At 32.5% G+C, this 12,364-nt stretch overlaps 1 protein-coding gene across 1 annotated transcript; it reads right to left on the reverse strand.

Annotated features, from left to right (window-relative positions):
* Positions 1-7,753: 7,753 nt before the first annotated feature.
* On the reverse strand, positions 7,754-11,942 carry LOC133288236 (WAT1-related protein At4g08290-like). The gene is made up of 7 exons (XM_061485953.1): positions 11,731-11,942; positions 11,273-11,335; positions 9,984-10,100; positions 8,856-9,102; positions 8,444-8,605; positions 8,138-8,289; positions 7,754-7,991 (listed from the first exon to the last, which is right to left on the reverse strand). Exons 1-7 carry the CDS (start codon positions 11,940-11,942, stop codon positions 7,754-7,756), a joined length of 1,191 nt encoding a protein of 396 aa, XP_061341937.1.
* Positions 11,943-12,364: the final 422 nt, after the last annotated feature.

The following is a 12,364-nucleotide window of genomic DNA, read 5'->3' on the forward strand; positions in this document are numbered from 1 at the left end:
TGCGGGAGTGATAGGTCAAGTTCTTCGCTAGATGAGTAACGCTTTGATTGTCACACTTCATCTCATACCTGTCTTGATCATGGCCGAGTTTAGAGAAAAACTTCTTCCACAACAATTCTTTGCAAGCCTCAGTCGCAGCTATATACTTGACATCGGTTGTCGAAAGTGCCACACATTTTTGTAGTTATGATTGCTAGAAGATAACTCCTCGTTCAAAACTCATCAAATATCCTATCATCGACTTTCTTGAGTCGGCATCTCCCTCTAAATCAGCATCCGTGTAGCCTTGCAGCTCGACCTTATCCTCTCCAAAGCGAAGGCATAAATTCTTCGTTCTTTTGAGATACATGAAGATTAACTTCACTACTTCCCAGTGTTCTTTGCTGGGGTTAGACAGATATTGACTTATCATTCCAACAGTATACGCCAAGTTGGGTCTCTTACAAACCATCGTGTACATCAAACTTTCGATAGCGGACTGATATGAGATCTTCAGCATCTTGTCTTTCTCTTCATTAGACCTCAGACATTGCTTCTGGCTCAACTTTATGTGTCCGGCTAAGGGAGTGCTAACTATCTTGGCTTTGTCCATGCTAAATCTCTTCAGAATCTTTTCTATGTATTTTTCTTGACTAAGCTTTCTATGTCGGTCTCTTATTATCTTTATTCGAAGGATTTGCTTTGTAGGGCTGAGGTCCTTCATTGCGAAGGACAAACTCAATTCCTTTTTCAGGGTAGCTATCCTTGAATTGTCTTGCCTTACAATATGAATGTCATCAACGTATAAAAGTAAAATTAAAATATCTCTAACCTCATAACTCTTAATGAATATGCAGTGGTCTGCCACTGTCTTCATGAACTTGTACTCGGTCATAAAGGATTCAAACTTCTTGTACCACTAGTGAGGTGCTTATTTTAAGCCGTATAGGTTCTTCTTCAAACGATAGACCATTCTTCTTTAACTGGAGCTCAGAACCCTTCAGGTTGCTCTATATAAATTTCTTCTTCAAGATCACTGCGAAGGAATGTGGTCTTTACATCCATTTCTTCCACTTCGAGGTCCATTGGTATCGCCATGTCTAGTACAGTTTGGGCCGAAGACATTTTTACAATAGGAGAAAATATTTCTTCAAAGCCAACTCCTTCATTTTGGTTGCAGTCTTTCACCATAATCTTGGCCTTGTATCTCGGCTTCTGATCGTTCTCTTCATGTTTAATTTTATAAACTCATTTATTCTTCAGAGCTTGTCTTCCTTGAGGCAGCTTGGTTAATTCATATGTCTGCTTTTTGTGCAAGGACTTCATCCCGTCTTGCATTGCCTTCTCCTATTCTTTCTTGTCTAAGCTCGTCAAGGAAGCACGGACACTTGTAAAAACAGGGAGAGTCGTGTCTGACACGGCGACAAGCTCCGACACGGTGTCGGACACGCGGTCAACTTTTTCCGACACGTTGACCATTTCGACACGCGAATTTGACCCTGTCCGACACGGTCAAATTGCATTTTCGTAATTTTTTTTTAAATTTTTTTTGAATTTTTTTTTTAAATTTTGTTTAAAATTTTTTTTAAAAAAAATTAAAATATATTAATAAAGTTTCCACCTAATCATATCAATTTTATTTTTTTGTCTTTTTTCCCCTTAAGTAGATAAGAGATCATCTCAGCATCATTATTGTCTCGACCCTGGCTTTTACTTTGATCTCGGACGTCAGACTTTCCTCTGTTATCAGCAACGTTTGCCTCAAACGTGCTACTTACACCTCGTTCTCTTCTCCTGGATTCTTCATTCAAGAGGCTGTCAATCAAAATGTCCATTGTCAATTTTGTAAAAGAAGTTGAGTTACTTAAATTAACTATCAGAGTATCCCAGCTTTCTAGCAGCAAGCTCAAAAACAGCAGGGCCTGCATCTTATCATTTATTTTCATCACGGCTTTAGAAGGTTGATTCAGAATTCCTTTGTAAGTGTTAAGGTGTTCAATCATGCTCATACCGTCCATGTATTCCAGCTTCACAAGTCGGCGAACCAGGTGTACCTTGTTCATGGGAGTCTTCTTCTATAGCATGGACTCCAGCTTCGTACATAACTTATACATGTTTGTGAATTCAGACATGTACTCAAAGAAGCTTTTGTCATTGTATTTCCTTATCAAGGCCACGGGCTTTTGATTCAGGGTTTCTCACTCCTTCTCAGTTTTATCATTAGGCATCTCTTCATGGACAATGGGCTCATACATGTCTTTGAAGTACTGATGATCTTTCATCATAGGTCTCCAATAAGTAAAGATGTCTGTTGTTAACTTGAACATATCTCCGTCATGGGCAACACCATTGATCTCCATTTCGACTTGTCAGAACCCTTTGAACTCGGGTTTTGACACCACTATTGGGACGTCAACCCCTTAAATCTATTCGGAAGCGAAATTTGCAAGTTGGCAGTTCAAGCTTGGAGCTAGGCACTATTAGGTCAGGCAGCACGCAACAAAAAATGAAAAATACAGAAAGAGAAAGACATAGAGACACAGTCAATTTTTACATGGAAATCTTTCTTCAATGTGAAGAAGTAAAAACCACAAGGCACTAGTCCAGAAAATCTTTCACTATGTAAAAAGGAAAGATTACAAAGAGTCAACCTTCCCTAGTTTCTCGAAGGTACAATCAAGCATCACCAACAATGGTGGTATTCTTAAACTTCCCTAAAGAAGTCACACTCAAACTTTTCTCTAAATGTATTCTCCCATTCACTAACTAAAAAAAAAATGGTCTCATGTGTTTATATAAAGGTGACGGGAACCCTTCACCTTCCTTCCATAATCTTCTCACAATGATGAGATGGTTGAGGTTATTCGGCTGTCTTGAGCCCTGCACCTTAGAAATGAAAGTGCATGCCAACATTAATGAAGAAACACCACCCAACAATTATGCCCGTCCCAAATGTAGTAATATTGGTAGGGATCAAACTGAGATCTTTTCACCACTTACTCAGCTCTCATGCATCAACTGAGCCATCGACGAACCTGCAGGTTTGCAACTGTGTGCAAGTGCACACACAATATTTTTTTTTTGGAGGGGGTGGGGGGAGTACAATACATTTTCAGTCCTCAATAAAAATTACGGAACCCAATTTAATCCCTTAGAAAAAAAAGTCACATCCCTCAAAATTTCAAAATAGATCTAGTTAGTCAAAATCATGGTCCCTTTGAAATTTTAAAAAAAATCAACATTAGTTCCTTAAAAGAACTAACATAGATTTATTTTGTAACAGCTTAGTTAACTCTTGATTTTTATTTTTTTATTTTTTAATATATTAAAAAATTTATTTAAAAAAAAATTCGAAAATATTGCTCCGATTAAATTATAAATATGCACATATAAACTGCCACTAAACTGAAACCATTTGATAGATCGCGTTGTTATTTTAAGAATAAGAACAACTAGCAAATAGTTAAAGCTTATTTTCTTGGCATAAATGTCACGTCGTGAGGTCAGTAATTCTACTCATCAAAATTTACGATGATCTTGAAAAGCTGGCCGGAGACTATTAGCGGCTAGCTTATTGACTCTTTAGTCTAGTAATTCATCCGTACCAAAGTCTTATGATTTGGGAAGATATGCTGTGAATTAGGCGTAACATGAATTCTTATTATTTTTTATATAAAATTGTTCTATATTCTATTATCGGATCTCATGAGCAGAGACGATCTTTTATTTTCCGTACCCCTTTTACGAATTTAGAATGATGATCGCACGCTTCTAATGTGGGAGATGGAGAAGGCCTTTTCTTTTCTTTTGTCTTCTTTTTATGTGGTGCAGTTTCAATAGCAGATCGGTTTGCTTTTCAAGCAAATGTTTATAGATAGCATGCAAAGATTCTTCTCTCAAGAAACGGAAATTTGGAATAAAACTATATCTGAGTATCATGTTTTTTTTTTTTTTTTTCTCTCTTCTCTCTTTGCATTATGTGCTTGGATGTAATCAGTGGCGGACTCAGGAAAATTTCTCTATGTCTGCCCCCGAATTTTTTTTTTGTAAAAAAGGTTTAAATTAACGCTTAAACCTGCTCATAGTCTAGTTGCTAATGTAGGTCTTTTTTGAATTTGTGAGGGACCACGATTTTAATTAAATTGATCTACTTTAAATTTTTTAAGGATCTTTTTGAGACTAATTTTTGATAAGGGACTAAAATGGAGACTATATTTTTTGTTAAAGACTTAAAATGATATTTATTCTTACTATAAATATTGAACTAAATGACAAATAATAACCTACATAGCTAAAAAAAAAATTAAAATCCAAAATCACATAGTGCCGACATGTGACCCAACGTGGGTCCGCGAGTGGATGTAATGTACATAAAGTTGAAAGCTCAAAAGTCAGCTGCAACATGAAGAATACCCTCACTCATTTGCGCATTCTTGATCGCCCAAACTTTGGAATCATATGAGTTTTTAGGTTGGCCTACATGGGCATTTACCTTTTGTGTTGCTCTATTAATTTCCCATCCATGCTTAAGTTAGTCCTAGAACAATTATGCTCATGCTTCTTCAGCTCATTTATACATAAAAATATTACAATATACAGCAACCTCAATTTGCACTTTGTCACGCTCTGTACGAATTTTTCCCTTTTATTGAATTTCTTAACGGAGGCCAGGCTATCTTGTTAATACAATTCACGAGATTTATTCCTACCAAGTAACTGAAAAGGATGATTCTATCTGTGTGTGAACTGCGCGTGATAAGGAAATCCTTCCAAATATTTATTCTATGTTTGAGAAAAGTTTAAAGACTTAATCCTAAACTGTTTCAAACTCCAAATTAATTCATAGGAAATTGTGTTTTTTTTTTTTATATTGAATGACATTACAAAGTTTATTACGCTTTATGTTCCTTGATCATAAAAAAAGAAAAAAAGAAGTTACACTTATTGATCGAAAGAGTAAGGTTTTAGTGACATAGAGCTCCGAAAAAAAAACTTATGTAGAGGGACACTTCCAATACTTTAAGATCCCAATAATAAATAATATTACAATATAAGAATACATTTTAAAACAAAATTAAAAAAATTATATAAAAGGGCATGTGTACGGCTATATCCTTAATAAACGTGAATTTAGAAAGGAGCGTAGAAGAACAATATAGCCATATAGGCTTTATAAAAACCTAGCTGTAATGGATCTCTTTGTTCTCACATTCTTAGTAATCATCTCTAGTCCTTAGTTCTATTATTGGTCCAAAAGAATATTAATAATGTAAAGTGTGGTGAAATAAAACTATCATCCTACAAATAAAAGAAAGCATCATTTATGTACCAAAAGAAAGAAAGCGTCATTTGATTCAATACCACTCCATTCTGGTTTAGGTTAATTTGTGTATCTAATTGTTTTTTTTAAATGATCCATTGTATTTTTTTTATCTTTACCGATATATCCTTATTGTATTTACAACATTAACAGATAAATTATAAAGAATTAATTCAATCCAAAAGTTTAAGATGTTGGGTGAAGACTTTTTTAATAATGGTTTACATTATTTTCTAACACATCTCCTCACGCAAAGAGTTCTTTGGACTTGAAGCGTGAATATTGCATTGATCAAATTTTAGGTTTTATCTTGTACTTATTTAATCTTACAAGTGGGGATAGTGAGAATCAAACTCATAACCTCATAAATCCAAAAATATAAACTGTTGGATGAGGGTATTTTTAATTATTTATAGAGGAATATTATACTTACAACCTTTTTTTATAAGCTCTTACAACCATATCTTAACACCGTTAATTTCCGCTAATCAACGGTTATCATTTATCGTAAATTAATAATTAATTAATGAATTTAATTTGCGAAAATCATAACCGTTGATTGACAGAAATCAACGGTGTTAAGATATGATTGTAAGAGGTTGTAAAAAAAAAGGTTGTAAGTATAACCTACCTCTTATTTATATTATTCTATATCATAAATCCTAAAGTTTTGTAGAAATATGTAGTGACGTTAGTTGGGATATGAGAATCGACGCTGCTTGCAACAATTTGTCGTTTATGTAGAATGCTGGTGGATCGCCGTAACTATGCGACTTCAATCTGAATAAACATTGTTTAGTATTAAATATTCATATTATAATAAACTATATCTATGGGTGAACATTAGGATTGATGGTAACAGATATTAAAATAAGATAAAGAAACCATGTCGGAAAAACATTTTGAATAAATTATTCTGGAACACTGAAATCCTAAATTAGGGTCATGAATCACACGTGGTCCGGTTTCGAAAGTTTTGACAATATTGGGCACTAATTCTAATTCATTACTTTAGGTTACTTCGTACTATTTACTACTAACATTGTACACTCAAATAATTTTGAGAATGAATCCCTTAACGTGACAAGAGATCATGTATATTCGAATCTTTTATCTAAATACATTCTCCCATTACTGTTTATATCTAAATAATTGAAATCATTTTCACGTTACCTCATGTTATATAAAAAAATCCATTTCCATTTAAGGTTAGGTTTATTTTTTCCCCTTGATAATCATTTTATTATTTTCAATTAAATTAGTTCCGTGTGATGTTATAATTTTTATTTTATTTTAAGCATCTTTATCTTTCGATTACCACAAATATTGATTTTATCAATGGTACGGAGATGGTAAGAGAAGAATTCGGGGAAAATAATACTATATGGTCATCAGCAAAAATAATTCAAAATATTAAAGATCGAAATGAAAGAGTAAAATGCAGAGTTCTTAAAGTGCATAGAAGTAGTGTAATGGAGATGGCTAGATAAATAGGATATACTTGTATGAGGTGTTACGGGATCTTATTTATAGAGCTCTTTTGAGCATAGTCTGAATGGAGATGGCTAGATAGAGCTCATTGTATGTAGCTTCTTTCCTAGTCGATATGGATGTGTTTGAGTTCTCATGGGGTCCTATTTATATATCTCTTTTGAGCATAGTCTAAATGGAGTGTGGAAAATGGATAACAAGAAAGTGTATTTGAACAAGTTTTCTTATGGGATAAGATGATAGGTTGAAGCATTATTATCAACTTTTGAGTTGGAACGATGTTGACTTGTCCTTTATGAAAGTCCCTTATTTCAAATGTGATCTTCAACATCGATCAATGGGTGCTTGTTTTAGAACTATGACTCGAAAAGATGAAAGGGACATATTTTTGGTCACCACTCACCAGGTCTAGGAAACATAGGTACTGTATCCAAAAAAAAAGAAAAAGGAAACATAGGTACTTGGGGTAGCTTGTTGAGGGTTCAATTAATCTAGGACGAATCTGATTAAACTTCAAATTTCCCTTTGAAACAACAATCCAAGCAATATCTCAAACTCCCTTCAAATTTTCCCATTGCTTGAAGTTCTTGCCGTTTTGCTAATGGCTAATTCTGCTTCCCATTCTTCCCTCAGTAATTTTGCATATGAAATGCTAAAATGTTATTTTCATTTGTGACGAATACTATCCTTGCTCTGAATCTAAAGCTGATCAGAGTTAATTAGACGCATCCTCTAACATGTTCCTGAATATGTATAGGCCCTTAAAACTTGCAAGATGATATATTTTATAGAATGCAATAGAAAATAAAAATATGCAATTCATAGTTTGCACAAAATTATCCAAAATTTTGGAAGGAACTCTGGAAAACGGTAAAGTTACAATTCACAATACATTGGTCTTAGGCCAGTGGTACTAATTATAGTTTGTATGTGAATATGCATCCCAATGAGGTCCACTTATTATCATTGCTTCTCTGTACTCGATCTTGTGGCTTCCACATCGCTGATTTTATCTCCGATTATGACTAACTGAGCTTCATTATTGTTGTTATTAATTGTGGGGACAGTAACTGGTAGCTGCTGTTGGCCTTGCAGGGTGATCTCCTTTTCAGGGGATGGTGGCATCATACTTTTGTGTTCTTTAGATTTGCCCCACACAACTAGATATAGTCCCATAACCACGACTACTCCTCCAATAATGCTGATATACATATCAAAACAATTCCACAAAATGAGGTTAATATTCTTAAAGAAAAGTTGCATTTAGCAAAGGAAACAAAAAAAAAATTGAGACAAAATGATAATGAGAAGTGTATTGAATTGTAACACTTCATTTGCTAATAGTACCTTCCAAGGTGGAGTTTCTCTGAGAGGATGAAGCAAGCAAAGGCTGTGACTATGATCATACGCAGGGGATTAAAAGCAGTCACAAACACTGGGCCCGTAGTTTTTATAACCGTGCCTTGCACGTAAAATTGGATTGCTGATGTTACTATTCCCTGTGCAATATATTAGCAAAATATGTCAAAAAATAAAAAAAAAAGACCATGGATGCTTGCTAAGGCTAATAATGTAACTTGGGTTGGGCCATTGAGCACATCACACAGTTTGGTTGGGATTGTTGAGCCCAAATAATGGGTACTAACTACTAACCGAGTATGCAGAAGCAAAAAGCCTAGAATCCAAGCCTAGAGACCAGGCATGAGGGTTATTGCGCTCCATGAAAATAGTTACTGCAGTGCTTTGGAGGGCACCTACAAAGCAAATCCAGGTGGCTAGGGACATCTCTGCTGGGTATTTTCTCAATGTTATGGCCTGCAAATGACGAAATCATGGATATATTTAATTTTCCATTACAATATATAGAGAGAGTTATATTTACAAATTTTTTATTTATAAATTCTTATAAACTACATTATGTACTTCCGGAAGTACACTAGATTATATTATGCAATTCCGGGAGTACATAGTATAATTTGTAAAAATTTATAAAAAAAAATTTATAAACGGATCATTTCTGTATATATATATATATAATTAAAATTAATCAATTGGATCAACTTACTTGCAATATGTAGAAAGCAGAGAAGCCTGCACAGCCTATTAGGAGGAAACATGCACCAATGATCCAGTGATCCCCACTAGGGTCGTTCACATTCTCAGGCTGGCCAACATTACTGGCTGATGATGACCCTGCAACGTTAACTACGGGACCTTTGTAAAGTGCCATTAGAAAAGCGCCTCCAAGAGTTACCACAGTGCCAATCACTTTGGCTTGACATCCTAGCTCCTTCATGTTTATGCGCTCCAATCTGCCAAAATATTATTATTTTTATATATATGAATCTCTCTTTAAGTTTACTCCTTTGCTATCTTTCACATATAATGAAAACAAGTAATGAAAACATTGTTTTAATTGGGGGAAGGGAAAACAAATACAAACACTACTTATTTCTTGGTTCAATTACATCTAGAAATTACTCTTTTTTATAGAATATTCATTATCTTGCAAATTTAACTAAAACATTAATATTTTGTGATTGGCAAAGATTGAAAATGAGCTACATAGACCTTTTATTTACACACATATATAGAGAGAGAGAAAGAGATAGGATCACCGGTGTCAAACTTTAAAATTTGACACCAAATTCTAATATTTCTTTCTACAAATTAACGATTATCATTAAATCAAACTTATTAATTAATTATTATTTTCTAATAAATGATAATCGTTGATTGACGAAAATCAACGGTTAGAATTTTGTGTCAAATTTTAAAGTTTGACATCTATATCAAAGGATTTTGCCATATATATATATATATATTGGATAGGTTATGGTTAGAATTTTTTTATTCTTACACTATCTTACAATTATTTTATTATCGATGAATTTAAATCAAATAAATAATTCTCATTTAATGTCATGATCCTGCATCCACGTGAAAATGAAGGAGGCCCTATAAAATAAAATAAAGGAGAGAGAGAAAGAAAGAAAAAATCTCACCTACTTTCATGTTAGCCCAGGAAAATCTTAAAAAGAAATATTATTCCCTAAAATTAAATATATTCAAAAGTGCGAAGCTCAACAAATAGTGGGATCCATGGAGGATTGTCACACAGGGTACGTGTTTGTTTCTTACGCGTCAGTAAAGACAGTTATTAATTAATATCATTTGATTAATAATATCTCACCGAAAAATGATTGCCAGTACAAAGGTAATGGAGGGTACGGAGTTCATCACGGCAGATGCAAAAGATGCTGACGTTAACTTCATCCCCAAAAAGGTGAAGCATTGATCAAGTATTATCCTGTGATTAACAGCACACAATTAAACATGTTTTTACGAACATTATATACTGCGTTTAACCTATCTTATGAAGGAGTGCGTGATTATGTGTGCGAGAGAGATACCAATGCAATAAAATTAAACACCCATTTTTTAATTCTTTAAAAATTTACGCGATATTACTTTTGTCTTTTATTTATCAATATTTATTTTAAATTAATTATTTTACCTTTTCACTATACATGTTTACATCAAATATTTATGATTATAGATTTTTTATTCAATAGATAACTATTTAATGCATATTTAAATTAATTTGTTTTACTTCAAAAAATTTATAGTTAAAGTAGTTTTAAAATAATGCTTGATTGAAAATGTTAAACATAATTTTTATAAAGTATAATAAAATGTTCATATTTAAATTTTTTTAAGGATAGGTAGATATTAGGAATTAGGAAAGTCCACAAGGAGCATGCAGGGAGAGTAAGGAAAGGCTATGGGAACGGGATATATATAGTGTATTGTAAGATTTCAAATTTTGTACTTTTATTGTGTTTTTTACAACTCTATCAACAAAGTTGTCTCACGAAAATGTATTTAAATATTCTTATTAAAAACTTATTTTAAAATAAAATAATAGAAAATAATTTATAAATATGTTTAGGATAATGTAATAATATATATATTTTTAATAAAGTATATATTTTTTATTTTTATAAAATAGCAAAATAATTTATAAATATGTTTAGGATAATGTAATAATATATATATTTTTAATAAAGTATATATTTTTTATTTTATTAAAATTGCATGCTATTTTATAAAAATAAAAATTTTACGATAGGAAAAGATAAAAAAAAAACAAGAAAGATATAGATTGAAAAAATAAAAAATAAAATAAAGTAGTCAATCTTTAAAAAATATCATGTAACAATAATGATAGAAGAACTTTTATAGGATAGATAAATTAGTCTTTCATTCGCGTTCAATTTAATCATTTTTATTATTTAAAAATTAATTTGATGTTATTTTAAAGGTCAATTAGATAAAAGAAAACTTTTCATTTAAGAATTAACTTAATATTAGTATTAATATATACATAATTTATATAGTATATTTATATAAAAAAATTAATACCCGTATATATCTTTCATTATTCATCCAAACGTGAGTAAAAAAAGATGATATAATTACTCGACAAAAGCCACTGCCATAATCTCTGAAAATATCCGAGCTGTCATCCTGGGCCTAACTTTCCTGAAAAAAGTATAGGAATAGACAAATAGTTAATCACCACAAGTCCCGAAGTAACCTAATAGAATTGTTAGTTTTACTGTACAGTACTAACTTAATAATAAAAGAAGTAAATTAAGTAATGCTTAATGGAATAGTATTGTAAGTATTTGAACTAATTAAGTTGCATAAAAACATAGCATCCTAATATTCTAATCTATTGTGATATAAATATTATATACTGAAGAAAAACTAGAAGTAACGCATAATTAGCACCAACCATTGATAAAAAACAACAACGAAAAGCTGGCTGGATTATTACGTTCATAATGAAAGTAAACGATATGAAAACACATTGCATGTATATATGTTGAACATGGATGATTGGTGTTAATTATGAATGAGAAGAGAGGGCAAACCTTTCAAGAAAAAATGCAAAGGGAGCAAGAGTTACGGTGGCGATGACATTACGGTAAACAACAAACACATAATGACTCATGCCCTTATTGAGGGCATCCATGGTGATAAGGTACATGCCAGCCGAGCCAAACTGCAAGCTTATTATTAGCAGATATGACTTTGAATTGCGGAACCACGCGCGTACCTTCTCACTATATGTCAATTCACCCATCTTATTAATCTCTCTCTCTCTCTCTCTAGATTTCTTAGTGTTTTGAGAAGTGAAATTGCATGTGCTTGATTATGCTTGTGTGGGATTGAATGCAGGAGAAAGGTTAGCCTTCTCGATATTTATACCCAAAGATCAGTTATAATTATATATGTTAAAATAATTTTATTACATAATCGAAAACCCACTATGACAAAAGTTTTTTAGGATAAATCACATATATCCTTATAGGAAGATAATCGTGTTCGAGGCAAATTATTCTCCTAAAGATAATATTTGAAAGAATCGAATATATGTTTTAAACCCATATTAATCATGTTGCGCAACTACTTTTCTAGTAGTTGTAATGCAACAAAAAAAAAAAGTAATGGTGTTTGGCTTTTGACCAAGGTGATTTTTTATATTAAATTTTTTCATTTTAGATC

The sequence above is a fragment of the Gastrolobium bilobum genome, unplaced genomic scaffold, assembly GCF_033153095.1.
Source record: "Gastrolobium bilobum isolate Gb01-03AN ecotype WA unplaced genomic scaffold, APGP_CSIRO_Gbil_v1 utg776, whole genome shotgun sequence".
Classification (NCBI taxonomy): domain Eukaryota; kingdom Viridiplantae; phylum Streptophyta; class Magnoliopsida; order Fabales; family Fabaceae; genus Gastrolobium; species Gastrolobium bilobum.

Excerpts from the sequence above, each read along its gene's own strand:
- LOC133288236 (XM_061485953.1), bottom strand. The coding sequence starts at position 11,942 with ATGGGTGAATTGACATATAGTGAGAAGGTACGCGCGTGGTTCCGCAAT. Across the intron at positions 9,103-9,983 it reads GTACTGGCAATCATTTTTCG|ATTGGAGCGCATAAACATGA; the intron begins GTGAGATATTAT and ends ATATTTTGGCAG. Across the intron at positions 8,606-8,855 it reads CTGCTTTCTACATATTGCAA|GCCATAACATTGAGAAAATA; the intron begins GTAAGTTGATCC and ends CGTCATTTGCAG.